The sequence below is a fragment of the Oryctolagus cuniculus genome, chromosome 4 (assembly GCF_051225735.1).
Source record: "Oryctolagus cuniculus isolate XC-2025 breed Fujian yellow rabbit chromosome 4, ASM5122573v1, whole genome shotgun sequence".
Classification (NCBI taxonomy): domain Eukaryota; kingdom Metazoa; phylum Chordata; class Mammalia; order Lagomorpha; family Leporidae; genus Oryctolagus; species Oryctolagus cuniculus.
In genome coordinates, this window is record NC_142870.1 from 174,612,049 (window position 1) to 174,637,966 (window position 25,918).

Genomic DNA, 25,918 nt, shown 5'->3' on the forward strand with positions numbered 1-25,918 from the left:
TCCTTAGGGCCAGAGGTAGTACGCAGGTAACAGAGGCACCCCTCCTGTCAGCCTGTGTCTGTGTGTATATGTGCCCATGGTTCTCGTACACGTTAACTTGTCTAAACACAGCTGTACAGAATGCAGTACATGGGGGTCCTTGAAAAACCAGAGTTCATCGGCCGGGCTCTGACCGGGAGGCCCAGACCCAGAATGCCTGGGAGAGCTTTGCTGTGCAGAGCCTTCTCCAGACTGGGCCTTTCTGAGTTCAGGGGCCGCGGCCGAGCTGCTCCCCTCCCGGACCTCGCGCTGGCTGTGGGGAGGGTGCCCGCCGGCAGCCACCGCTTGGCGAGGCCTTGCCTGAGCAGCGTGAGGGCTGTGTGTCCACTACAACTCAGTCGCTTTTGTGTGCTTCTTCCAGGTGATGCGGACAGAAAGCACTGTAAATTCAAGCCCGACCCCGACATCCCGCCAGCCTTCAGTGCCTTCAACCAGGACTATGTTGGAAGTGGGTGGTCACGAGGACACATGGCTCCAGCAGGAAACAACAAGTTCTCCAGTGTAGGGATATTCTAGGGAGGGCGGGGGCGTGGGGCTGACGCTGTGTTCTACGGGGTTGGGACTAGAACTCAAACACTCGAGAATGTCCGTACTCCATTCCTTCTTTCTCTTCCTGACCTTCTTTCTGAAGGTGCGGAGACATTTTTAAATAGGCTGAAAGAGGAAAGCTAAGTGCTGTGCAAAGGGGAATTGGATTAGAAGCCCACGGGCGCGGAAGCTGAGCTGCTTACTCAGTGGTCGCACAGCGGAAAGACAGCCCCGTCCACGTGTGTGATCCGGTGGGCGTGCACACACATTCGCAGGAGCCTCCACAGGCTCATGGAGGCAGTGAGCGTGAGAAAGGCTGTGCCTGGATTTCAGTCTGTTCTGTGCCCAGATAAGCCTGGCTTCTGATTCCACCTCACGCCCTTGGAAGTGGCCTCTTGAGTATGCTGCAGACCGTCAGTGAAAGTTGCAGACATCAAATGCTTGACCCAAATAGATTGCACAGGAGCATGAATCTACAAATGGGGATGTTTGCATATATGATGAGGACGTCATACCAAGAAGTGCGTGCAGGCGTGTTTTATGTATGCGTGTGATAATATCTGAAGTGTAATTGACATTCAGATAGCCAGATCCCCTCAGGTACGTCCTTTACGACTTTGTGGGAGGCAGCATCCTGCTATGAATCCTGCTGGTTGTCTGATCTCTTTAGTGCCACTTAGGCTAGAGTGGTTACAGTGGATTGCTGTCATCACTGCATGGTCTCAGCCCCGGGCACTCATGGTCAGAACCTGGGGTGGTGTCTTGATGTCAGTCTGCCTCGACTGAGTCGGAAACCCGGGGAAGCAGACTGGGCGTCGGCATTGTAGAGCTCCTCAGTGCTCCAGAGGGAGCACCGTGGCTTGAGGAGGCTGCTGCGCTGGCCCTGGCCACAGGAGCACGACGAGGTGGAGCCTCGTGCGGCTGGTGTGAAGTGAGTGAACTGGAATACGGAACAGCCGGCATTGTTCTTCGCCGCTTGTGAGCTAAGAGCGTGTCATACCAGTTATGTAGAATTCCTGAAAGCGGACTTTTGGTTAGCAACCGTGTATCCCAGACTTAAAACCAGAGCTGAAAACTTAGTTCTCAGAGTGTCTGTTACAGTTTGGGATCCTGTGAGGGATGGGACGGCCAGCTGTGGACTGTACAGGCCTGACTGAGTAGCCAGGGAGCGCTGTCCTGGAGTGGCTGGTCTCATCAGCCGCGTGAGCGCCCAGAGCTCAGGAGAGCAGGGAGCAGGCCTGGGCCTGGTCTGTGGGGCTGTGGCACAGGAGTAGGCATGGCAGCGCAGCGTCGGTAACGGCTTTTCTTTCTTTCCACAGAAAGCCATGGCTGAAACCTTTTACCTCTCTAATATTGTGCCCCAGGATTTTGATAACAATTCTGGAATTTGGAACAGGTGAGGCTGAGTTCTGAAGGTGGCTGGAGGGATGGCTGTCGGCGGGTCTGCGCCCCGGGTCTGCCGCTGCGTTCAGAAGCGTGCCCGCCGAGGGCCGGTTCCCCCTGGTTTCCTTCCTGTGTTTGGGAGCGTAGGCGTCTGGGAAAAGAGACTGCGGGACAGCCTTCCTGCTAGTCTTGTTTGCTGCTGTTCAGAAGGCAAGTCTTGAAAGAAACCACTAAAAACAGTGCTCCCGTTAACACTGAGTCTGTCCAGACCAGTGCTCCCATTAACACTGAGTCTGCCCGGAACAGTGCTCCCGTTAACACTGAGTCTGTCCAGAACAGTGCTCCTGTTAACACTGGGTCTGTCCAGAACGGTGCTCCCGTCAACACTGACACTGAGTCTGTCCAAAACGGTGCTCCCGTCAACACTGAGTCTGTCCAAAACGGTGCTCCCGTCAACACTGAGTCTGTCCAGAACGGTGCTCCCGTTAACACTGAGTCTGTCCAGAACAATGCTCCTGTTAACACTGAGTCTGTCCAGAAGGGTGTTCCCGTTAACACTGAGTCTGTCCAAAACGGTGCTCCCGTTAACACTGAGTCTGTCCAGAACAGTGCTCCCGTTAACACCGAGTCTGTCCAGAACAGTGCTCCCGTTAACACTGAGTCTGTCCAGAACGGTGCTCCCATCAACACTGAGTCTGTCCAGAGAACTTTTTTTTCTTATATTCTAGTGTACCTGAAGCTTTAAAAAAAAGTTTGGAATCTGAGGAGTTCCTGAGCTTTGTTTTGGTGTCGTTTAACAAAACTGTTAACCAATCTCTGATAGAAAGTTAGCCAAGGCCGGTGCTGCAGCTCACTAGGCTAATCCTCCGCCTGTGGCGCCAGCACTCCAGTTCTAGTCCCGGTCGGGGCACCAGATTCTGTCCTGGTTGCCCCTCTTCCAGGCCAGCTCTCTGCCGTGGCCCAGGAGTGCAGTGGAGGATGGCCCACGTGCTTGGTCCCTGCATCCCATGAGAGACCAGGAGGAAGCACCTGGCTCCTGCCTTCAGATCAGTGCGGTGCGCTGGCTGCAGCGGCCACTTGGGGGGTGAATCAATGGAAGGAAGACCTTTCTCTCTCTGTCTCTCTCTCTCTCTCGCTAACTCTGTCAAAAAAAAAAAAAAAAAAAAAAAAAAGGCCAAAAAATCAATCCTGCATTTTCTGAGGCTGTTGACCTCTGACAGATAGCTCATTGAGCATCTGAAACTCAGCACTGATGGGTGGCCTCAGGCCGCTGTGTCAGAGCCTGAAAATAATTAAGCAAACATCTCCACTGAGACGAGGCCTCAGCAGCTGTCAGTCCCAGCCATGCTGGGGTCAGCTGCATGCCCGGTCCTCCTCTCCCTCCGGATTGTTTTAAGCAGACCACAGATATTTTATCCGTAAATATTTTTAGAAGATAAGGATTCTGAGACTAGCACAGTGCTGTTATTGCCCCTAGAAACTAGACAGTGATTCCTTAGTACCGGTTTTACAGTGTTCAGATTTTCCTGCTTTCATTTTTTTGTTATTGATTGGTTTGAACCGGAGTTCAAGCAAGATCCAAATATAGATTTGGGTGATTGTCGCTCCCCCTCTTCACGGAGGAACGACACTAAACCCTGCCTAGGCTTCATATCCGAGTCACGGCACCATTATGTCACTCCCCGTCTTCATGGAGGAACGACATAGGACCCTGCACTGTTCTTTTGTCTGCTCGGCCCTCCCCGGGTTTGCTGCTGGTTCTTCCCGGGTTGGCTACCGTCCCTTCTACCTCCGTGGAAGGGCGGTTCCCCCTGCCACATTCCCCACTTCCGCGGGGGAGCGGCACACCGCCGGCCGGCTCTCTCGGGGGCTGCTCAGGTGTTCCTTCAGATGTTCCTGGTGCATGTTGTCTCTCTCCTCCTTTATAGTCCTCTTCCACCAATCCCAACTCTGCTACCCACACGCCGAGTACGCTGCTCTCCTCCAATCAGGAGCAGGATCAGCTCCTGCAGGTCATCACTCAAGTTGGCGAGAGGCAGCTGTGTAGAAGCTGTTTCTTCCTTCTCAGCGCCATATTGTGGGAGAGCAGATGCATAGAATAAGTCTTAATTCCAGTAACAGTCTAGTCCGAGTTGCTCCCCACAGGTGATATATCTCTTCAGTTCCTTTTAAAAACACTTATAAAAATATCATTTTACTTGAAAGGCGAAGAGACAGGGAGAGACAGTGGAAAATCTGTCTGCTGGTTCACCCCCCAGGTGTCTGCAACCAAAGCCAGGCCTCTGGAACTCAGTCTGGTCTCCCACATGGGTGGGCTTGAGCCACCGTCTGCAGCCTCCTGGAGTGTGTGCCAGCAAGGGTGCTGGGCCAGGAGTGGGAGCGTGGCTTGAACCCAGGAGCTCAGTCTGGGGTGCAGGTGTCTCAAGCAGTGTCTTAGCTGCTGTGCCAAATGCCCGCCCTTCCAGTTCCTTTTAACCTGTAGGTTTCTCTTTATTTAAACATTTATTTTTCTGTTTGAAAGGAAGAGTGGGGCTGGCTCTGTGGCATAGCGGGTAAAGCCACCGCCTGCAGTGCCAGCATCCTGTATGGGCTCCGATTCGAGTCCTGGCTGCTCCACTTCCAATCCAGCTTCTGCTGTGGCCTGGGAAAGCAGTAGAAGATGGCCCAGGTCCTTGGGCCCCTGTACCCGCGTGGGAGACCTGGAAGAGGCTCCTGGCTCCTGGCTCCTGGCTTCGGATTGGCGCAGCTCCGGCCATTGCAGACAATTGGGGAGTGAACCAGTGGATGGAAGACTTCTCTGTGTCTCTGCCTCTCCTTCTCTCTGTGTGTAATTCTGACTTATACATAAAGAAATAAATCATTAAAAAAAAAGGAAGAGTGTCAAGAGAGAGATTGCATCTGGTGGTTCACTCCCCAAGTGCCCACAACGTTTGAGGCTGGGCTAAGTTGACGTCATTGGCCAGCAGCTCCATCGGGTCTGATGTGAGTGGCCGGGACTCGAATACTCGAGCCATCACTTGCTGCCTCCGGTGCGTCAGCAGGAGGCTGGATTAGAGGTGGAGGCAGGACAGTTCCAGGCACTGATACAGGATGCAGCCGTCCCACGGGTGACTCCACCTGTGCCACAGTGCCCGCCAGAAGTTTCCCTGTGAAGTATCTGTTGACGACGTGGGGTGTTTGGCCCATAAAGCTCCCTCTCCAGTTACTGGACTTGGTGATTGCATGCCTGTGGAAGCATTTAGCTCCCTAAGGGGTAAATTGGGAGAAAACGTCCGAGTCATTGGGTTGGATGCTGCATTTTTTCATTTTACGTGTTAGATGAGCTGGAATGACGACGTGCAGACTCGCTTAGAGGTGTCTTCCAGCTTCAGTGTGAGAAAGTGCGTGTCAGAGCTACTGGCGTTTTTATTTGGTAAATTTGCAAAAGCAGTTTTTCAGTGACAAATCTCAGTGCTATAAAGATTGTTGTGAAAGTGCTATCTTGTATTCTGGAACTTAGAGTAAATTGGTACAACCTTATTAAAACGTTAGTTTTGCATATAATCAAGAATCATTAAAATATTCAGTAATTCTGGCCTTTGAAATTTATCCTAAGATACAGTGTTACATCATATATAAGAAATATTAAGGTCAGTCTGCTTGTTGGAATGATATATAATTCTGGAAAAGCATTCATTGAGAACTATATTATAAAAAATGAGTTACCAATATTTAACTTCTAAAATATGCAGAGTGTAAATAGAGGATAGTTGTGCTAATGAGTGAATATGCTTTTAAAATTTTTTTGCAATAAATTTGCTCAAATGTAATGTTCTTGGGGTCTTTCGTAGGAACTGTTAGGATTTTCTTCTTTTTACATGTATGTTTGTGGAAATAGTCTTTCTTGGTTTGTTTTTCAGAATAGAAATGTACTGTCGGGAACTTACAGAGAGGTTTGACGATGTTTGGATAGTGTCTGGACCTCTGACCTTACCTCAGACCGGAAGTGATGGCAAGAAAACAGTTAGCTACCAGGTATGGACGTGTCTTAGCCGCCTGGCTGCTTTGTCTGGGATCATGACTCATTCTGTCTGTCTGATGCCTTTTTCTGCAGTGTCTATCGAACACCTCGTGGGGTGTCAGAGTAGAGGATGTAGGGATGGGTACTGCAAGGAGCTCATGTTCTAGAGAGGGAGACAGACATGTTTACAGCGCGTTAGTGTGCCATGCTGCAGTAGAGGTGAGTCCCCAGGGACCGCCACCCTGTGCTGGTGTGCTACTAGTGCATAACAGCGGGAGGCGAGCTAGGACGGACAGGTGAGGATAACAGCAGGAGATGTGAGTAGGGAGGACAGGTAGGATAACAGCAGGAGGTGTGAGTAGGGAGGACAGGTAGGATAGCAGCAGGAGGTGTGAACTAGGGAGGACAGGTAGGGTAACAGCAGGAGGTGTGAGTAGGGAGGACAGGTAGGATAACAGCAGGAGGTGTGAACTAGGGAGGACAGGTAGGGTAACAGCAGGAGGTGTGAGTAGGGAGGACAGGTAGGATAACAGCAGGAGGTGTGAGTAGGGAGGACAGGTAGGGTAACAGCAGGAGGTGAGCTAGGGAGGACAGGTAGGATAACAGCAGGAGGTGTGAACTAGGGAGGACAGGTAGGATAACAGCAGGAGGTGAACTAGGGAGGACAGGTAGGATAACAGCAGGAGGTGTGAGTAGGGAGGACAGGTAGGGTAACAGCAGGAGGTGAACTAGGGAGGACAGGTAGGATAACAGCAGGAGGTGTGAACTAGGGAGGACAGGTAGGATAACAGCAGGAGGTGTGAACTAGGGAGGACAGGTGAGGATAACAGCAGGAGGTGAGCTAGGGAGGACAGGTAGGGTAACAGCAGGAGGTGTGAGTAGGGAGGACAGGTAGGATAACAGCAGGAGGTGTGAACTAGGGAGGACAGGTAGGATAACAGCAGGAGGTGTGAACTAGGGAGGACAGGTAGGATAACAGCAGGAGGTGAACTAGGGAGGACAGGTGAGGATAACAGCAGGAGGTGAGCTAGGGAGGACAGGTAGGGTAACAGCAGGAGGTGAGCTAGGGAGGACAGGTAGGATAACAGCAGGAGGTGTGAACTAGGGAGGACTGGTAGGATAACAGCAGGAGGTGAGCTAGGGAGGACAGGTGAGGCAGCTGTTAGGGGAGCAAGGGAGTTCAGAGATGCAGGGGTTAGCACAGGGCCTTGTGGTTGGCAGCGTGGCTCTGGGATTGATGTCTCATTCATGGAGACTGGAGCTCATGATACAAAGACATGAGTAGCTCAAGGGGGGTGGGATCTTTTGTTTTTTACTACACTTTTTATAAAAAGATTTATTTATTTGGAAGAGCAACAAAGAGAGGGAGAGATGGGTTTTTCCAGCTGCTGGTTCACTTCTTAAAATGGTGGCAGCAACTGGGGCAGGGCTGGGCTGAGGCCAGGAGCCAGGGACTCCGTCCTGTTGTCTCTGTTGGGCCTCTGCCGCTGCTGTCCCAGGCCACAGCAGGGAGCTGGATGGGGAGCGGAGCAGCCGGGATGAACCAGTGCTCTGATGTGCAGCCCAGCGTGGCCCCAGGGATGAAGATTTCTGTGGCAGCAGGTGAGGCAGGAGCCAGATAAGAGACAAATTTATTTTCTGTGATGACAAATTGGGTTTAAGCTTTAGGCATTGGGAAGTCATAGACTCTCTCTCTCTCTCTCTCAAGATTACTCTTTGAAATGCAGAGTTGAAGAGACAGGGAGAGACAGAGAGAGAGGTCTTCATCTGCTGGTTCACCCCCAAAGGGGTGCATTAGAAGGAAGCTGGTTCAGCTTGAGCTGGCTGCCGTGTGGAATGCCAGTGTCACGGTGGCGGCTTACCCGCTGCACCACAGTGCCAGCTTGCCTTGGCTCTGTCTTAGCATTTATTTAGTGTTTGAAAGAGTGACGCAGAGAAAGGGGAGGGAGAGAGAGGCAGATACACCATCTGCTCGTTACCGCCACATGTACACAGCACTGGGGCTGGGCGGGCAGGAGCCCAGAGCCAAGCGTTCCTGCTGGCTCCCCAGCACCTAAGCTGTCGTGTACTGCTCGCAGGTGCATGAGTAGGAGGCGGGATGGAAAGCAGAGGAGCTGGGAATTTAACTGGCACTCCGCGTGGGGTGCAGGCATCCCAACAGTGACGTAGCACCATCGACTTGTCTCGATAGAGCGGTTTACGGCAGTGCACAGAGATGTGGTTGAGAAGAAGTTTGTTTGAGGAGAGAGCAGAGGCCTGGAGTCCGTTTGCGGCTGACCCCGAGCGGCTGGGAGTGAGGAACAGAGGGATGTAGGAAACTGAGCAGCTTTGGGAGGAAGAGGGAGAGTCTAGGATGACAGCCAGCTCGCAGCGAGTTCAGTGATGGGAGGAAAAGCTCTTCTTCTGGGAGCTTGGATTTAAAGAAAATTTAAGAAAAAATTACTTTAAATTTCTTTGGGAGGCAGATAGACTTCCTGTCTGCTGCTTCGCTCCTCAGACACCCCCGACAGGCAGGGAGGGCTGCGTTGGGCTGACGCTGGTGGGGGTTCCAGCCAGGCCTCACGCATTGGTGGCAGGAGAGCAGGGAGGTGGCTTCCCGGCTGCCTCCCAGGAGCTGCGCCAGCAGGGGGCTGCATGAAGGCTGAGCGCAGCTCCTCTGCACACAGCGTCCGAACTTCCTTTTTTTTCGTTATTTTTATTTATTTATTTTTAAATTTATTTGACATATAGTGTTAGACAGTGAGAGAGAGGTCTTCTTTCTGTTGGGTCACCCCCCAAATGGCTGCTACAGCCGGCAGTGCGCCGATCTGAAGCCAGGAGCCAGGTGCTTCCTCCTGGTCTCCCATGCAGGTGCAGGGCCCAAGTACTTGGGCCATCCTCCACTGCCCTCCCGGGCCACGGCAGAGAGCTGGCCTGGAAGAGGAGCAACCAGGACAGAATCCGGTGCCCCGACCGGGACTAGAACCCGGTGTGCTGGCACCGGCCCCACATCAACTTTCGTAGTAACTGTGCGGCTGAACTCTACCCAGGATGCTTGGACCTCTAAAGAGATGAAGTTGTGTTTTGCATATGAGGTACTTTAGCTCCTTTGTGGACAGAAGGAGAGAGAGATTAACCATAGCAGAGTGTAATTACCGGAGTGAGAGCTTCTAACGGCTCATGTTGCTGGAACTCCTGGGCCAGCTGACCGCAGTCGACTGGTTTATCTGAAGGACAAGTGCTGTGTCAGAGTGTGGTGGAGGTCTCACCAGGCAGAGGGGGCCTGGGTGCTGACCGGGAGGTCTCCGTCCAGTAGGCAGTTAGAGGCAGTGAGGAGGAAGAGCAAGTAAGGGGGTGGGGTGAAGGTCTTGCTGGTAGTCGGGGGGATGTCCTTGGAGGGATCACTTAGCTCCCTCTGGGAGTAAACTTGGTGTTTAATTCTCTGGCTTAGGTTAGATGGTTACTTACGGGAGCCTGTGATGGGATTGAGTGACCTGTGGGACAGACGCAGGAAACAAACAGGAACGTCAGGGTCTGCCGGGCCCTCACTGGCTGCTGCTGGTCAGTGTGTCTGGGCTCGGGGTGCAGCGGTGCAGGGCCCTGTGCAGGCGCACCCGCCTTTGCCTCACACGAGATCACTGAGCGACATTGTTTCCAGAGTCTCACGCCTTTGGAGGATACGGGGTGAGGAGGCAAAGTAACTAGCAGTTTAAAGTTAATTCCTTTTATTTCTGTCCTCAGGTAAATTTCTTTGCAATAGTTAACCTGCTCATTTAATTTTGGTGTTTATAATATTCCCAATATTATAGAAAACAATGGCTTAATGCTGTCTGTGTTCTCTTGTTTTTCATTTATTAATTATTCTTGAGTTTGAGAAATCCTCCCTATTCTCATTACTGGAAAAGGGGTACTTGTACCTTTTTGCCTTATGAGCCTGAAGTGATCAATCTTGGTTTGATATTCTTTCTTTCCCTAAAATTGAAGGATTTGTACAACTAGCTGTATAGAAGAAAAATTTATACAAAGTTCTTGAAAAGGAAAACTTAACCAATAATTAAATCACTAAGCATTTAAAAAAATTTATTTTCTCATTTATTTGAAAGGCAGAGAGAGATCTTTCACCCACTGGTTCACTCCCCAAATGGTCTCAATGGTGCAGCCTGGGCCAGGCCGAAGCCAGGAGCCGGAGCTTCATCTGGTTTCCCACGTGAGTGGCAGGCTCCTAAGTACGCGGGCCATCTGCTGCTGCTTTCCCAGGCCATAGCAGAGAGCTGGATTGGAAGTGGAGCAGCTGCGACATAAACCAGCACCCATATGGGATGCCAGCACCGCTGGCAATGACTTTACCCACTACGCCACACTGCTGGCCCCCCAGGGACCCAACCACGTGAGCCATCACCTGCTGCCTCCCAGAGTGTGAAGTAGCAGGATTCTGGGGTCAGGAGTGGAGCCAGCACTTGACGCCAGGCACTGGGATGGCAGGGTCATCTCAAGCAGTGTCTCACCTGCTGTGCCGGATGCCCGCCACTCACTGTACCTTGTGTGTGTGGGAGTTTCTGTTAGGTATATGTTACCCACACGCTATGGTGAGATATGTATTATTTTACATTGGATGTGAGAGGCAAAGTGAGTAAGTGAGTGAAAAAGAGAGAGAGATCTTCCATCCACTGGTCCATCCCCTAAGAGCCCACACAGCCAGGACTGGGCCAGACTGAAGCCAGGAACTCCATCCAGGTCTCCTGTGTGGATGGCAGGGACCAAAGCATTTGGACCGTTACCTTTGCCTTGCCAGGTTCATTAGCAAGAAGTTGAATTGGAAGTGAAATTGTCAGGACTTGAACTGGCATCCTGATATTGGATGTGGTCATTCTGAGTGATGGCCTGGCCTGCTCCACCACAGTGCCCGCTCTGATGTAATTTTTAAATTGTAACTTACAAAAGTATTATGTCTCCCAATTGTTCCTGCGAAAAGGGCATAAAAGCATTGATATGCCCTTAGTAATAGGTATGTCTTGAGCTCGGATCTTTTTGTCTTTAATTTTCATTTTATTTGAAATATATAGATAGAGATCTTCCATCTGTCTGCTGGCTCACTCCCCAAATACATGGAACAAGCAGAGCTAGGCCAGGCCAAAGCCAGGAACCTGGAACGCGTTGCGGTCTCCCGTGAGTGTGCAGAGATGCCCGCCGCCTCCGCGCTGCACGTCAGCAGGGAGCTGGTTGGAAATGCAGGGGCCGGAGCTCTGTCCAGGTGCTCCACTGCGCGGTGTGGGCGTTCCAGACAGCATCTTTACTGTTGAACCAGCACCCCTACCGCACCCCTAGCAGCTCCTGATTTCTAAAAAAAACGCGTGTTGAAAGGCCCAGCGCTTAGAGAATTGGCGGATTCCAAGGCTGGTACAGGGAAAGTACAAACGAGAACATCTTGTGCCAGAAAGCGAGGGAGTGCTTAGACAGACACGTGGTGATGACCTTCAGACAGGGAGCTCCCGGTCCCCAGGACTATCTGAGTGCCAAAATGAAGTGGGTTATGAACCAGCTGACTTAAATATGAATCCACATTCTTAACAGATAAATACGTGAGGTGTATAGAAACTCCGTACCGTAGAATGTCTACTAACACCTTTGCAAGAGTGGAAGAGCTCTAAAAATGGTTTTGCAGCCATCACGGTCATAAGTGATTCCGGCAAGACTGTCAGTGGGTGCTGGAAAGAGTGAATGACAGAGGTCGGCGCCGTGGCGTAGCGGGTAAAGGTGCCGCCTGCAGTGCCCGCGTCCCATATGGGTGCCCGTTGGAGTCCTGGCTGCTCCACTTCTGATCCAGCTCTCTGGTATGGCCCGGGAAAGCAGAAGAAGATGGCCCAAGTCCTTGAGCCGCTGCACCTGCCTGGGAGACCCGGAAGAAGCTCCTGGCTCCTGGCTTCGGATCGGAATAGCTCCAGCTGTTGCAGCCATCTGGGGAATGAACCAGTGGGTGGAAGACCTCTCTCTCTCTCTCTCTCTCTAACTCTGCCTTTCAAATAACAAAATAAATAAATCTTAAAAAAAAAAAAAGGGAGGCTGGCGCCGCCGCTCACTTGGCTAATCCTCCGCCTATGGTGCCAGCACCCCGGGTTCTAGTCCCTGTTGGGGCGCCGGATTCTGTCCCGGTTGCCCCTCTTCCAGGCCAGCTCTCTGCTGTGGCCCAGGAGGGCAGTGGAGGATGGCCCAAGTGCTTGGGCTCTGCACCCGCATGGGAGACCAGGAGGAAGCACCTGGCTCCTGGCTTCGGATCGGCGCAGCACGCCAGCCATGGCGGACATTTGAGGGGTGAACCAACAGAAGGAAGACCTTTCTCTCTGTCTCTTTCTCTCACTAACTCTGCCTGTCAAAAAAAAAAAAAAAAAAAAAAAAAGGAATGACAGTGTTGCAAGGAATGTATCGTTTATGTAATTCAAAGGTGTGTCCTTATGTATCACTTATTCATTGCGGAGGAGGAATGATAGCTTTCAAGTAGAGAAGGTCCCCTCAGCCACGTGCTGCAAGCTAAGACGGCCAGTACTGCAGCTCGGTCTGCTCTACTTCGTTCTTACGCCCAGAGAAGGATAAAGCATCACTTCTGTGATACTGCTCCCAGACCACGTGTGATGGATTGTCCTCGTGCCGTGTGTGTATACTACAGCAGTGTGTATGCAGTAGAGCAGTGTGTGTACTAGAGCGGTGTGTATACTAGAGCAGTGTGTGTACTAGAGCAGTGTGTATACTAGAGCAGTGTGTGTACTAGAGCAGTGTGTATACTAGAGCAGTGTGTGTACTAGAGCAGTGTGTGTACTAGAGCAGTGTGTGTATACTAGAGCAGTGTGTGTACTAGAGCAGTGTGTGTACTAGAGCAGTGTGTGTATACTAGAGCAGTGTGTGTACTAGAGCAGTGTGTGTACTAGAGCAGTGTGTATGTACTAGAGCAGTGTGTGTATACTAGAGCGGTGTGTGTACTAGAGCAGTGTGTATACTAGAGCAGTGTGTGTACTAGAGCAGTGTGTATGTACTAGAGCAGTGTGTGTATACTAGAGCGGTGTGTGTACTAGAGCGGTGTGTACTAGAGCGGTGTGTGTGTACTAGAGCGGTGTGTGTACACTAGAGCGGTGTGTATACTAGAGCGGTGTGTGTACTAGAGCGGTGTGTGTATACTAGAGCGGTGTGTGTACTAGAGCAGTGTGTGTGTACTAGAGCAGTGTGTGTATACTAGAGCAGTGTGTGTACTAGAGCAGTGTGTATACTAGAGCAGTGTGTGTGTACTAGAGCAGTGTGTATACTAGAGCGGTGTGTATACTAGAGCGGTGTGTGTACACTAGAGCGGTGTGTGTACTAGAGCAGTGTGTGTACTAGAGCAGTGTGTATAGTAGAGCGGTGTGTGTACTAGAGCGGTGTGTATACTAGAGCAGTGTGTGTACTAGAGCAGTGTGTGTGTACTAGAGCAGTGTGTGTACTAGAGCAGTGTGTGTATACTAGAGCAGTGTGTGTACTAGAGCAGTGTGTATACTAGAGCAGTGTGTGTATACTAGAGCAGTGTGTGTACTAGAGCAGTGTGTGTACTAGAGCGGTGTGTGTACTAGAGCAGTGTGTATACTAGAGCGGTGTGTGTACTAGAGCAGTGTGTGTGTACTAGAGCAGTGTGTGTGTACTAGAGCGGTGTGTGTACAGGAGCGGTGTGTGTACTAGAGCGGTGTGTGTGTACTAGAGCAGTGTGTGTACTAGAGCGGTGTGTGTATACTAGAGCGGTGTGTGTACTAGAGCAGTGTGTGTATACTAGAGCAGTGTGTGTACTAGAGCAGTGTGTGTATACTAGAGCAGTGTGTATACTAGAGCAGTGTGTATACTAGAGCGGTGTGTATACTAGAGCGGTGTGTGTACTAGAGCAGTGTGTGTATACTAGAGCAGTGTGTGTACTAGAGCAGTGTGTATACTAGAGCAGTGTGTGTGTACTAGAGCAGTGTGTATACTAGAGCGGTGTGTATACTAGAGCGGTGTGTGTACACTAGAGCGGTGTGTGTACTAGAGCGGTGTGTGTACTAGAGCAGTGTGTATAGTAGAGCGGTGTGTGTACTAGAGCGGTGTGTATACTAGAGCAGTGTGTGTACTAGAGCAGTGTGTGTGTACTAGAGCAGTGTGTGTACTAGAGCAGTGTGTGTATACTAGAGCAGTGTGTGTACTAGAGCAGTGTGTATACTAGAGCAGTGTGTGTATACTAGAGCAGTGTGTGTACTAGAGCAGTGTGTGTACTAGAGCGGTGTGTGTACTAGAGCGGTGTGTATACTAGAGCGGTGTGTGTACTAGAGCAGTGTGTGTGTACTAGAGCAGTGTGTGTATACTAGAGCGGTGTGTGTACTAGAGCGGTGTGTGTACTAGAGCGGTGTGTGTGTACTAGAGCAGTGTGTGTACTAGAGCGGTGTGTGTATACTAGAGCGGTGTGTGTACTAGAGCAGTGTGTGTACTAGAGCGGTGTGTGTACTAGAGCGGTGTGTGTACTAGAGCGGTGTGTGTGTACTAGAGCGGTGTGTGTACACTAGAGCAGTGTGTATACTAGAGCGGTGTGTGTACTAGAGCGGTGTGTGTATACTAGAGCGGTGTGTGTACTAGAGCAGTGTGTGTGTACTAGAGCAGTGTGTGTACTAGAGCAGTGTGTATACTAGAGCAGTGTGTGTGTACTAGAGCAGTGTGTATACTAGAGCGGTGTGTATACTAGAGCGGTGTGTGTACACTAGAGCGGTGTGTGTACTAGAGCAGTGTGTGTACTAGAGCAGTGTGTATAGTAGAGCGGTGTGTGTACTAGAGCAGTGTGTATACTAGAGCAGTGTGTGTACTAGAGCAGTGTGTGTGTACTAGAGCAGTGTGTGTACTAGAGCAGTGTGTGTATACTAGAGCAGTGTGTGTACTAGAGCAGTGTGTATACTAGAGCAGTGTGTGTATACTAGAGCAGTGTGTGTACTAGAGCAGTGTGTATACTAGAGCAGTGTGTGTGTACTAGAGCAGTGTGTATACTAGAGCGGTGTGTATACTAGAGCGGTGTGTGTATACTAGAGCAGTGTGTGTACTAGAGCAGTGTGTGTGTACTAGAGCAGTGTGTGTACTAGAGCAGTGTGTATACTAGAGCAGTGTGTGTATACTAGAGCAGTGTGTGTACTAGAGCAGTGTGTGTACTAGAGCGGTGTGTGTACTAGAGCGGTGTGTATACTAGAGCAGTGTGTATACTAGAGCAGTGTGTATACTAGAGCGGTGTGTATACTAGAGCGGTGTGTGTACTAGAGCAGTGTGTGTATACTAGAGCAGTGTGTGTACTAGAGCAGTGTGTGTATACTAGAGCAGTGTGTGTACTAGAGCAGTGTGTATACTAGAGCAGTGTGTGTATACTAGAGCAGTGTGTGTACTAGAGCAGTGTGTGTACTAGAGCGGTGTGTGTACTAGAGCGGTGTGTATACTAGAGCAGTGTGTATACTAGAGCAGTGTGTATACTAGAGCGGTGTGTATACTAGAGCGGTGTGTGTACTAGAGCAGTGTGTGTATACTAGAGCAGTGTGTGTACTAGAGCAGTGTGTGTATACTAGAGCAGTGTGTGTACTAGAGCAGTGTGTGTATACTAGAGCAGTGTGTATACTAGAGCAGTGTGTATACTAGAGCGGTGTGTATACTAGAGCGGTGTGTGTACTAGAGCGGTGTGTGTATACTAGAGCAGTGTGTGTACTAGAGCAGTGTGTATACTAGAGCAGTGTGTGTGTACTAGAGCAGTGTGTATACTAGAGCGGTGTGTATACTAGAGCGGTGTGTGTACACTAGAGCGGTGTGTGTACTAGAGCGGTGTGTGTACTAGAGCAGTGTGTATAGTAGAGCGGTGTGTGTACTAGAGCGGTGTGTATACTAGAGCAGTGTGTGTACTAGAGCAGTGTGTGTGTACTAGAGCAGTGTGTGTACTAGAGCAGTGTGTGTATACTAGAGCAGTGTGTGTACTAGAGCAGTGTGTATACTAGAGCAGTGTGTGTATACTAGAGCAGTGTGTGTACTAGAGCAGTGTGTGTACTAGAGCGGTGTGTGTACTAGAGCGGTGTGTATACTAGAGCGGTGTGTGTACTAGAGCAGTGTGTGTGTACTAGAGCAGTGTGTGTATACTAGAGCGGTGTGTGTACTAGAGCGGTGTGTGTACTAGAGCGGTGTGTGTGTACTAGAGCAGTGTGTGTACTAGAGCGGTGTGTGTATACTAGAGCGGTGTGTGTACTAGAGCAGTGTGTGTACTAGAGCGGTGTGTGTACTAGAGCGGTGTGTGTACTAGAGCGGTGTGTGTGTACTAGAGCGGTGTGTGTACACTAGAGCAGTGTGTATACTAGAGCGGTGTGTGTACTAGAGCGGTGTGTGTATACTAGAGCGGTGTGTGTACTAGAGCAGTGTGTGTGTACTAGAGCAGTGTGTGTACTAGAGCAGTGTGTATACTAGAGCAGTGTGTGTGTACTAGAGCAGTGTGTATACTAGAGCGGTGTGTATACTAGAGCGGTGTGTGTACACTAGAGCGGTGTGTGTACTAGAGCAGTGTGTGTACTAGAGCAGTGTGTATAGTAGAGCGGTGTGTGTACTAGAGCAGTGTGTATACTAGAGCAGTGTGTGTACTAGAGCAGTGTGTGTGTACTAGAGCAGTGTGTGTACTAGAGCAGTGTGTGTATACTAGAGCAGTGTGTGTACTAGAGCAGTGTGTATACTAGAGCAGTGTGTGTATACTAGAGCAGTGTGTGTACTAGAGCAGTGTGTATACTAGAGCAGTGTGTGTGTACTAGAGCAGTGTGTATACTAGAGCGGTGTGTATACTAGAGCGGTGTGTGTACACTAGAGCGGTGTGTGTACTAGAGCGGTGTGTGTACTAGAGCAGTGTGTATAGTAGAGCGGTGTGTGTACTAGAGCGGTGTGTATACTAGAGCAGTGTGTGTACTAGAGCAGTGTGTGTGTACTAGAGCAGTGTGTGTACTAGAGCAGTGTGTGTATACTAGAGCAGTGTGTGTACTAGAGCAGTGTGTATACTAGAGCAGTGTGTGTATACTAGAGCAGTGTGTGTACTAGAGCAGTGTGTGTACTAGAGCGGTGTGTGTACTAGAGCGGTGTGTATACTAGAGCAGTGTGTATACTAGAGCAGTGTGTATACTAGAGCGGTGTGTATACTAGAGCGGTGTGTGTACTAGAGCGGTGTGTGTATACTAGAGCGGTGTGTGTACTAGAGCAGTGTGTGTGTACTAGAGCAGTGTGTGTACTAGAGCAGTGTGTATACTAGAGCAGTGTGTGTGTACTAGAGCAGTGTGTATACTAGAGCGGTGTGTATACTAGAGCGGTGTGTGTACACTAGAGCGGTGTGTGTACTAGAGCAGTGTGTGTACTAGAGCAGTGTGTATAGTAGAGCGGTGTGTGTACTAGAGCAGTGTGTATACTAGAGCAGTGTGTGTACTAGAGCAGTGTGTGTGTACTAGAGCAGTGTGTGTACTAGAGCAGTGTGTGTATACTAGAGCAGTGTGTGTACTAGAGCAGTGTGTATACTAGAGCAGTGTGTGTATACTAGAGCAGTGTGTGTACTAGAGCAGTGTGTGTACTAGAGCGGTGTGTGTACTAGAGCGGTGTGTATACTAGAGCGGTGTGTGTGTACTAGAGCAGTGTGTGTACTAGAGCGGTGTGTATACTAGAGCGGTGTGTATACTAGAGCAGTGTGTGTACTAGAGCGGTGTGTATACTAGAGCGGTGTGTGTATACTAGAGCGGTGTGTGTACTAGAGCAGTGTGTGTACTAGAACGGTGTGTGTGTACTAGAGCAGTGTGTGTACTAGAGCAGTGTGTGTACTAGAGCGGTGTGTGTACTAGAGCGGGGTGTGTACACGAGCGGTGTGTGTACACTAGAGCGGTGTGTGTACTAGAGCGGTGTGTATACTAGAGCAGTGTGTGTATACTAGAGCAGTGTGTGTATACTAGAGCAGTGTGTGTACTAGAGCGGTGTGTGTACTAGAGCGGTGTGTGTACTAGAGCAGTGTGTGTGTACTAGAGCAGTGTGTATACTAGAGCGGTGTGTGTACTAGAGCAGTGTGTGTACTAGAGCAGTGTGTGTACACTAGAGCAGTGTGTGTACTAGAGCGGTGTGTATACTAGAGCAGTGTGTATACTAGAGCAGTGTGTGTATACTAGAGCAGTGTGTATACTAGAGCAGTGTGTGTACTAGAGCAGTGTGTGTATACTAGAGCAGTGTGTGTATACTAGAGCAGTGTGTGTACTAGAGCGGTGTGTGTACTAGAGCGGTGTGTGTACTAGAGCAGTGTGTGTGTACTAGAGCAGTGTGTATACTAGAGCGGTGTGTGTACTAGAGCAGTGTGTGTACTAGAGCAGTGTGTGTACACTAGAGCAGTGTGTGTACTAGAGCGGTGTGTATACTAGAGCGGTGTGTATACTAGAGCAGTGTGTGTATACTAGAGCAGTGTGTATACTAGAGCGGTGTGTGTACTAGAGCAGTGTGTGTACTAGAGCAGTGTGTGTATACTAGAGCAGTGTGTGTACTAGAGCAGTGTGTGTACTAGAGCAGTGTGTGTGCTAGAGCAGTGTGTATGCTAGAGCAGTGTGTATACTAGAGCAGTGTGTGTACTAGAGCAGTGTGTGTATACTAGAGCAGTGTGTATACTAGAGCAGTGTGTGTACTAGAGCAGTGTGTGTATACTAGAGCGGTGTGTGTACTAGAGCAGTGTGTGTACTAGAGCAGTGTGTGTATACTAGAGCAGTGTGTGTACTAGAGCAGTGTGTGTATACTAGAGCAGTGTGTGTACTAGAGCAGTGTGTGTATACTAGAGCGGTGTGTGTACTAGAGCAGTGTGTATACTAGAGCAGTGTGTATACTAGAGCGGTGTGTGTACTAGAGCGGTGTGTATACTAGAGCGGTGTGTATACTAGAGCGGTGTGTGTACTAGAGCGGTGTGTGTACTAGAGCAGTGTGTATCTACAGCAGTGTTTATAGTAGAGCAGTGTGTATACTACAGCAGTGTGTGTATACTATAGCAGTGTGTGTATATCTACAGCGGTGTGTAACCACTGCCTTTGCTCCCTGGGGATAACGTGGTAGAGACAGACAGACACCTCTAGACTTGGCACCTCGGCAGCCTGGTCTTTTTCTGTCAGCCCTCCGATGGTGCTGTTTGCAGCTGCTTCTTCCTTAAATAAAACTTCACTTCTTCCACCCTCACCATCGTGTCCGGTCTTGTAAATGGTCATTGACACCAGGCCACGCACTGGGACTCATCTCACCAGGGTTCCCGTCACAGCTGCTGTTAGTTTATAGGACCTGTCATCCTGTCATGCTCACACTGGTAAGTCTTTTTTTTTTTTTTTTTAAATTTTTATCTACTTTATTTGAAAGTCAGAATTAGAGAAGGAGAGGCAGGCAGAGAGAGAGAGGGAGAGAGAGGGAAGTCTTCCATCTGCTGCTTCACTCCCCAACTGCCCGCAATGGCTGGAGCTGCGCTGATCCGAAGCCAGGAGCCAGGAGCTTCCGGGTCTCCCATGTGGGCGCCCCAGGACTTGGGCCGTCTTCAGCTGCTTTCCCAGGCTCATTAGCAGGGAACTGTATTGCAAGTGGAGCAGCCGGAAATCGAACCGGCACCCATAGGAAAGCTGGCGTTGAAGGTGGGGGCTTAGCCTCCTGTGCCACAGTGCCGGCCCCAGTATAGCTCTTCTTGTAGTAGAGGTTGAAAAGTGAAGCCTCGTGCTGTGTCCCGCCTGTAAAGGTATTTTGTTCGGCTTACACAGAATGTTGCTTTGAATTAGTTGGTAATGTGTGATAATTGGCAGATGTGCATAGGTTGTAGCTTTTTAAAAAGTCAGGTGGATTGATAACACTTGGTGTGTACGAAGATACTTCAAGAAGTTGATGAAAATGAAATTAAACAGTGAGTTTTGGTACACGGATTTTGAAAGCTGCACACGGAGGGGTCTTCTGAATGTTCACGGAACGTGCGTGTGGGAAAGCTGCGGGTTGAGAAAGCCCCCATGTTCCCGCAGGCACCAGTTCCTCAGCAAGGGCAGCGCCTCCTGACACTGGGCACAGGGCCCTCCGTTCACCGCAGTCCTCAGTGGCCTGCTGCCCCCCTTCCCATTTCCTGTCTGGCCTGAGTCTACCGAAACACAAAGCCAGCATTTGTCGTGTTATGAGTGCGTGAGTAGTGTGTTTGGACTTGTAAGGAAGTAGATACAACTTAATCTGTGCAGTCTGTGCCCTTGAGAGGTGTTAGCGCCAACAACAGAAACAGGAGCAGAGGTGGAGGGGGCAGTGCATTGTAATTGATACCTTAAAAATGTAGTGATGTGCTTTATGATTCAAGTAAGTCAGATCACTCAACATTGTAATCCCCCCACCCCCTCGTTTTCTGTTTTAGGATTCATTTACTTGGAAGTCAGAGTTAGTGTTAGAGACAGAGAAAGATCTTCCATCCTCGGGTTCACACTCCAGAGACAGCAAAGCTGGGGCTGGGTCAGGCTGGGGCCAGGACTGCTTCTGGGACTCCTCTGTGCGCTCAGGTCTGCGAGCCCTTGGGCCGTCTGCTGCTGCTTTCCCGGGTGCATTAGCAGGGAGCTGGACCGAAAGTGGAGCAGCCGGGACTTGAATTGGCGCCCACATGGGTGCCAGTGTTGCAGGCAGCAGCTTAACGTGCTAAGCCAAAGCACCAGCCCCATCTTCTTACTTTTTTTTTTTTTAAAGATTTATTTATTTGAAAGAGTTACATAGAGAAGGAGAGGCAGAGAGAGAGAGAAGTCTTCCACCTGCTGGTTTACTCCTCAGTTGGCTGCAATGGCCGGAGCTGTGCTGATCCGAAGCCAGGAGACAGGAGCTTCTTACGGGTCTCTCATGTGGGTGCAGGGGCCCAGGGACTTGGACCATCTTCTGCTGTTCCAGGCCATAGCAGAGGGCTGGATCAGAAGTGTCCATTTAGGGAGTGAACCAGCAGATGGAAGACTTCTCTCAGCAACTCTGCCTTTCAAATAACTAACTAAATATATATATATATGAAAAGGTGAATCAATGTCTTCTTGAAGACACTCTTAGAGCTACTGTCTTTCTCTTTTGGGTTGCTTGTTTCCTCATTCCGTCCCTCCCTCTTATTGCACAAATGTCTGTTAATCTTCACTATGTACCTGGTACTGTTTCGGGTGCTTCTGATAACAAACACAGCAGACAGTGTCTGCCTGCCTGGAGCTTGCATTGCAGTGGAGAAGAGCCACAGTACAATGCCAGGTGGGAAGGTCAAGTGCGGCAGAGGGGTGTCCTGGGCGTGGGAAAGACAGACGGGAGGGGCCACTCTGGACGGGAGGGGGCGGGAGCCCGAGCCGAGTGCAGTGGGAGTGGGAAAGAGACAGGAGGGGCCACTCTGGACGGGAGGGGGAGGGAGCCAGAGCCGAGTGTAGTGGGAGTGGGAAAGAGACAGGAGGGGCCACTCTGGACAGGAGGGGGCGGGAGCCAGAGCCGAGTATAGTGGGAGTGGGAAAGAGACAGGAGGGGCCACTCTGGACGGGAGGGGGGGAGCCAGAGCCGAGTGTAGTGGGAGTGGGAAAGAGACAGGAGGGGCCACTCTGGACGGGAGGGGGGGAGCCAGAGCCGAGTGAGGAGCCGAGTCGCAGGCAGAGTTTCCCAGCTGGAGGGAGCCTCAGGCGGGTGAGGGTGAGTGCCAGCCTGCCAGAGTCGGGGAAAGCGCTCCGTTGGTGTGGCCAGAGCAGGGTGAGCACGGAGGAGGGGAGCAACCACCTAGGAGGAAAACAGGGATTTTTTTTTTTTTTTTGTAAGGTTGATTTAGTTTTTTAAAAGAGTTACAGAGAGGGAGAGTCGGGGAGAGGGAGATAGCTTTATCCACCGGTTCACTCCCCAGATGCCTGCATTGGCCAGGGCAGTCCCGGCTGAAGCCAGGAGCCAGGAGAGCCTGGATCTCCCAGGTGGTGGCGGAGCCCATCCTCTGCGTCTTCCCGGGGCGCATTAGCAGGGAGCTGGTTTGGAAGTGGAGCAGCCAGGACACGAGCCAGGGCCCGTGTGGGATGCTGGTGTTGCAGGCAGAGGCTTAAATTGCTGACCGTGAGAACTGGAGTTTTATTTGAAAAGGAGAGAGAGAAAATCTGTCTAGTGGTTCAGTCTGATGGCTACAATGGCCAGGGTGGGACTGGGCCAGGCTGAAGCCAGGAACCAAGAGCTCCATCTGGTCTCCCGTGTGTGGGCCAAGGGCCCAAGTCCTTGGGCTGTCTTCTACTGCTTTCCTAGGCATGTTAGCAGGGTGCTGGATCAGAAGTGGGCCAGCTGCGCTTCGAACTGCTGCTCATAGTCGGAGCCTGGATGGGATGCTGGCGTCACAGGCGATGGCTTAACCTGTGTGCCGCACACCAGCCCCACGTTGTGTTTTTGAAAACCCTCTCAGGCTGCTTGAGAAGAGTAGCACAGGTGAAATAGGGGACCGGTTGAAAGGCTAATGGGGTTGTCCTTGTGCTTAAATCTAAGAGGTCATTAAGTGAGTACCGGTAGGTCGAACCCTGGAGTTGTCTTTGTGCTTGAATCTAAGAGGTCATTAAGTGAGTACCAATAGGTCGAACCCTGGAGTTGTCTTTGTGCTTGAATCTAAGAGGTCATTAAGTGAGTACCGATAGGTCGAACCCTGGAGCACCCCGACATTTGGAAGTCAGGACGAGAGGGATCAGCGAGAGTCAGGAGCAGCTTTGAGGCAGAGAAGGGCCGGGGCAGTGGTATCCCAGCAGTGAAGAGAAGAAAGCATTTCAGGGTAGAGATGGTCAGCCGGGCACTGCCCCCTGGCCAACTCCGGCCTGCTGGTTCTCAGTTGGCTGGACTTGTAGTCTGTTTCTCGCCCTTCTCCCCGCCTGTTCTCGTGGTGTTGGAGTACACTGTCAGTTCTCTCTGGAAGAGTCACTGGGTGGCGAGCTGTCTGAATCCTTGCTGGGGATGGGGCATGTGCGACCTGCTCTCGGGCGCGCTGCACGCTTGGGAACCGGCCCTTCAAATTTGTGAAATTCAGCATAAGAATGTTTCATGTGGTCCACATTAAAATTCTATCCTTTGCACCATAGTACCCTTTGCACAGGCATTATAGTCTCCTTCAGTCTGGAGTAGTTTACTAGCCCTTTGTCTTTAGTGACATTGACTTTTTTCTTTTTGGACAGGCAGAGTTAGAGAGAGAGAGAGAATGGTCTTCCTTTTTCCGTTGGCTCATCCCCCAAATGGCCACTACGGCTGGTGCTCTGTGCTGATCCGAAGCCTCCTGGTCTCCCATGGGGTGCAGGGCCCAAGCACTTGGGCCATCCTCCACTGCCCTCCGGGGCCACAGCAGAGAGCTGGCCTGGAAGAGGGGCAGCCGGGACAGAATCCGGCGCCCCGACCGGGACTAGAACCCGGTGTGCCGGCGCCGCAAGGCGGAGGATTAGCCTAGTGAGCCGCGGCGCCGGCCAACATTGACTTTTTTTTTTAAAGACTTTTTGTTTGTTTGTTTGTTTTTTAATTTGAAAGGCAGAGTTACAGAGATAAAGAGACAGAAAGAGAGAGCTCAGTCTTCCGTCTGCCTGTTCATTCCCCAAATGGTTGCAACAGCCAAGGCTGGGCCAGGCCGAGGCCAGGAGCCCGGTACCCGCTCTGGGTCTCCCACACAGGTGCAGGGGCCCAAACCCTTGCACCATCTTCTGCTGCTCTCCCAGACAATACTAGCAGGGAGCTGGATGGGACGTGGGGCAGGACTCAGACTGGTGCTCGTATGGAATGCTGACGTAACAACGGCATCCTAACCCGCTGTGCCCCACGCCGCCCCGCCGCTGATGTCTGAACAGGCTGATGCGGTTGCTCTGCAGTGCGCCCTCCGCTCTGGGGTTGGTTGTTTCCCTGTGCTCCGCTGTGTTTTGGGGGAAGTGTGTGTCAGGAGAAACACGTCAGCTCTCTTACTGATACTCATTTTGATTACTTTGGTAAGCTGTGTCTGCCGGTTCCTTCACCATTTCCTCCTTGAAATTAATCGATGATCTGTAGAAATCCTTTAAGACCACGGACGCACTCTTTCCTCTTGGTACTTTCTCCCAGCAGTTTTAGCATCCACTGCTGATTCTTGCCTGAATTAGCTATTACTATGGTAGTTACTGAAGAATGCTTCCTTTTCTTTTTTTTTAAGATTTTATTTAAAAGGCAGATTGACGGGGAGAGAGAGATCGATCTTCCATCTGCTCGTTCACTCCCCAGATGGCCAAAAGAGCTCCATGAGGTCTCCCACATGGCTGCAGGGACCCAAGTACCTGAGCCGTCTTCCACTGCCATCCCAGGTGCATTAGCAAGGAGCCAGACTGGAGGTGCAGCAGCTGGGACTTGACCAAGGGCTCCTGTATGGGACGCTGTCAGGTGGCGGCTTCACCCGCAGCACCGCAGTGCCGGCCGTTTCCTGATCCTCAGTCCTGAATCCGCTGGTTGGGATTCCACTGTTAGACCTTCCCCTTCCGCTTTGCTCTCGCTGTGAACTCGCGGAGTCTGAATCAGATTACTGTGGTGGTTCATTCTGACGCTCGGATTGCCTCAGATTTGGCCGGTGGGAACCGCTTCCGGTTGTCTCCTGTGGCCTTCTGGTGCGTCTCGGCTTTCTTTTCGTTAAGTATTTACAGTTTCCTGTCGAAGGCTGTGTTCCGGGCTCATCTTGGCCAGACTCGCGCCAGCCTTCTCCCTCCTTCTAGTGGGGCCTGATATTTAGGACCCAAGATCTGGGTGACAGGTTTTTGTCTCGAGCGCCTGTTCTGCTCTTTAGCTTGCGTGAGTTCACCACATTTACTTTTAGCCTTTCCTAGCGGGTGGAGAGAGCCCCTAGTGCTGAATCCTGTGGCCTTCGGGGGCCACTGTCAGGCGTGTGTGCTCCATGTTCAGTGTTCCTGCGTGTCGTGAGAAGGGACGTGTAGCCGGCGTGACTGGGAGAACAGACAGCTGAGGTCGGGTTGTAAGCGGAGTCCATACTCACGGAGAGGCCACAGAGTTTTTTTTCTTTCTTAGGAGCATTTCAAAGTGACATCTACTTTTATCTGCCTGTTTATTTTTTAAAGATTTCATTTATTTGAAAGGCAGAGTTACAGGGAGAGAGGAGGGAGAGATCTTCCACCTGCTGGTGTACTCTCCAGATGGCCTCAGCTGTCGGGGCTGGGTTAGGAGCTAGGAGCTTCATCTGGGTCTGGCACGTGGCACATACCTGGGCCACTTCTGCTGCTTTTCCCAGGCCCTTCGCAGGGAGCTGGGTTGGATGTGGAGCAGCTGGGACTGGAGTCAGTGCTCTGATGTGGGATGCTGGCATCACAGGGAGTGGCTTAGCCCATTACACCACAGCGCCAGTCCCTGTGTTTGTCACTAAAATGTCTCTGTGGTAATAGAGCTTTTGTTAAATTTTTCATTTTTCTAAAATTAAATGATTTCAAGTTGAGTATTAAAGGCAGAGTTAGAGAGAGAAGGAGAGCCAGGGATCCTCCATCTGCTGGTCGGCTCCCTAAATGGCAGCAATGATCTAGGCTGGGCCAGCCCAAACCAGGAGTCCAGAACTCCCACCTGGGTGCAGAGGCCCTAGCACTCGGACCATCTCCACTGCTTTCCCAGGTGCATCAGCAGGGAGCCGGAATGGACGTGGAGCAGCTGGGACTTGAACCAGCGCTCATGGGATGCCTGGGTCATAGCTGGCAACTTAACCTCCAACCCTCGTTCCAGCCTAAAAATCTTAAAGTGTATGAAAGCCAAATGTGATTTGTTAACAGTTGAATTGGAAAAATTGAAATTCTCATCATTTTAGGAACGGGGCCCCAATTTTTTATGTGTGCACACACATAGACTTGTGGGAGTTTGGTACAGGAAGCGGTGGTGGCAGGCTGAGCTGGGCTGGGTGGGAAGTACGAGCCGAGTGTTTGCACCGGAGCTCGGGTTGGTGTTCGTCCAGGGAAGAAGCAGAAGGGACGTGGGGCC

The 25,918-nt window shown here is 50.9% G+C and overlaps 1 protein-coding gene across 6 annotated transcripts in view; it reads left to right on the forward strand.

Annotated features, from left to right (window-relative positions):
- EXOG (exo/endonuclease G) overlaps positions 1–25,918 on the forward strand; it is a 44,625-nt gene that overhangs the window by 6,683 nt on the left and 12,024 nt on the right. For 2 of the 6 annotated variants that reach the window (XR_016232955.1, XM_070073054.2), the window contains exons 3-5: positions 401–540; positions 1,887–1,963; positions 5,850–5,964. Coding sequence is in view for 5 of the 6 variants with exons in the window: in XM_070073054.2 (XP_069929155.2) it covers positions 401–540; positions 1,887–1,963; positions 5,850–5,964 (332 nt within the window). In the remaining variant the exon portion in view is untranslated. Of the gene's footprint in view, positions 1–400; positions 541–1,189; positions 1,499–1,886; positions 1,964–5,849; positions 5,965–19,188; positions 19,275–25,918 lie in introns of those variants that run through there. The other 4 variants (XM_089331373.1, XM_089331371.1, XM_089331374.1 and 1 more) reach the window with 4 other exon arrangements.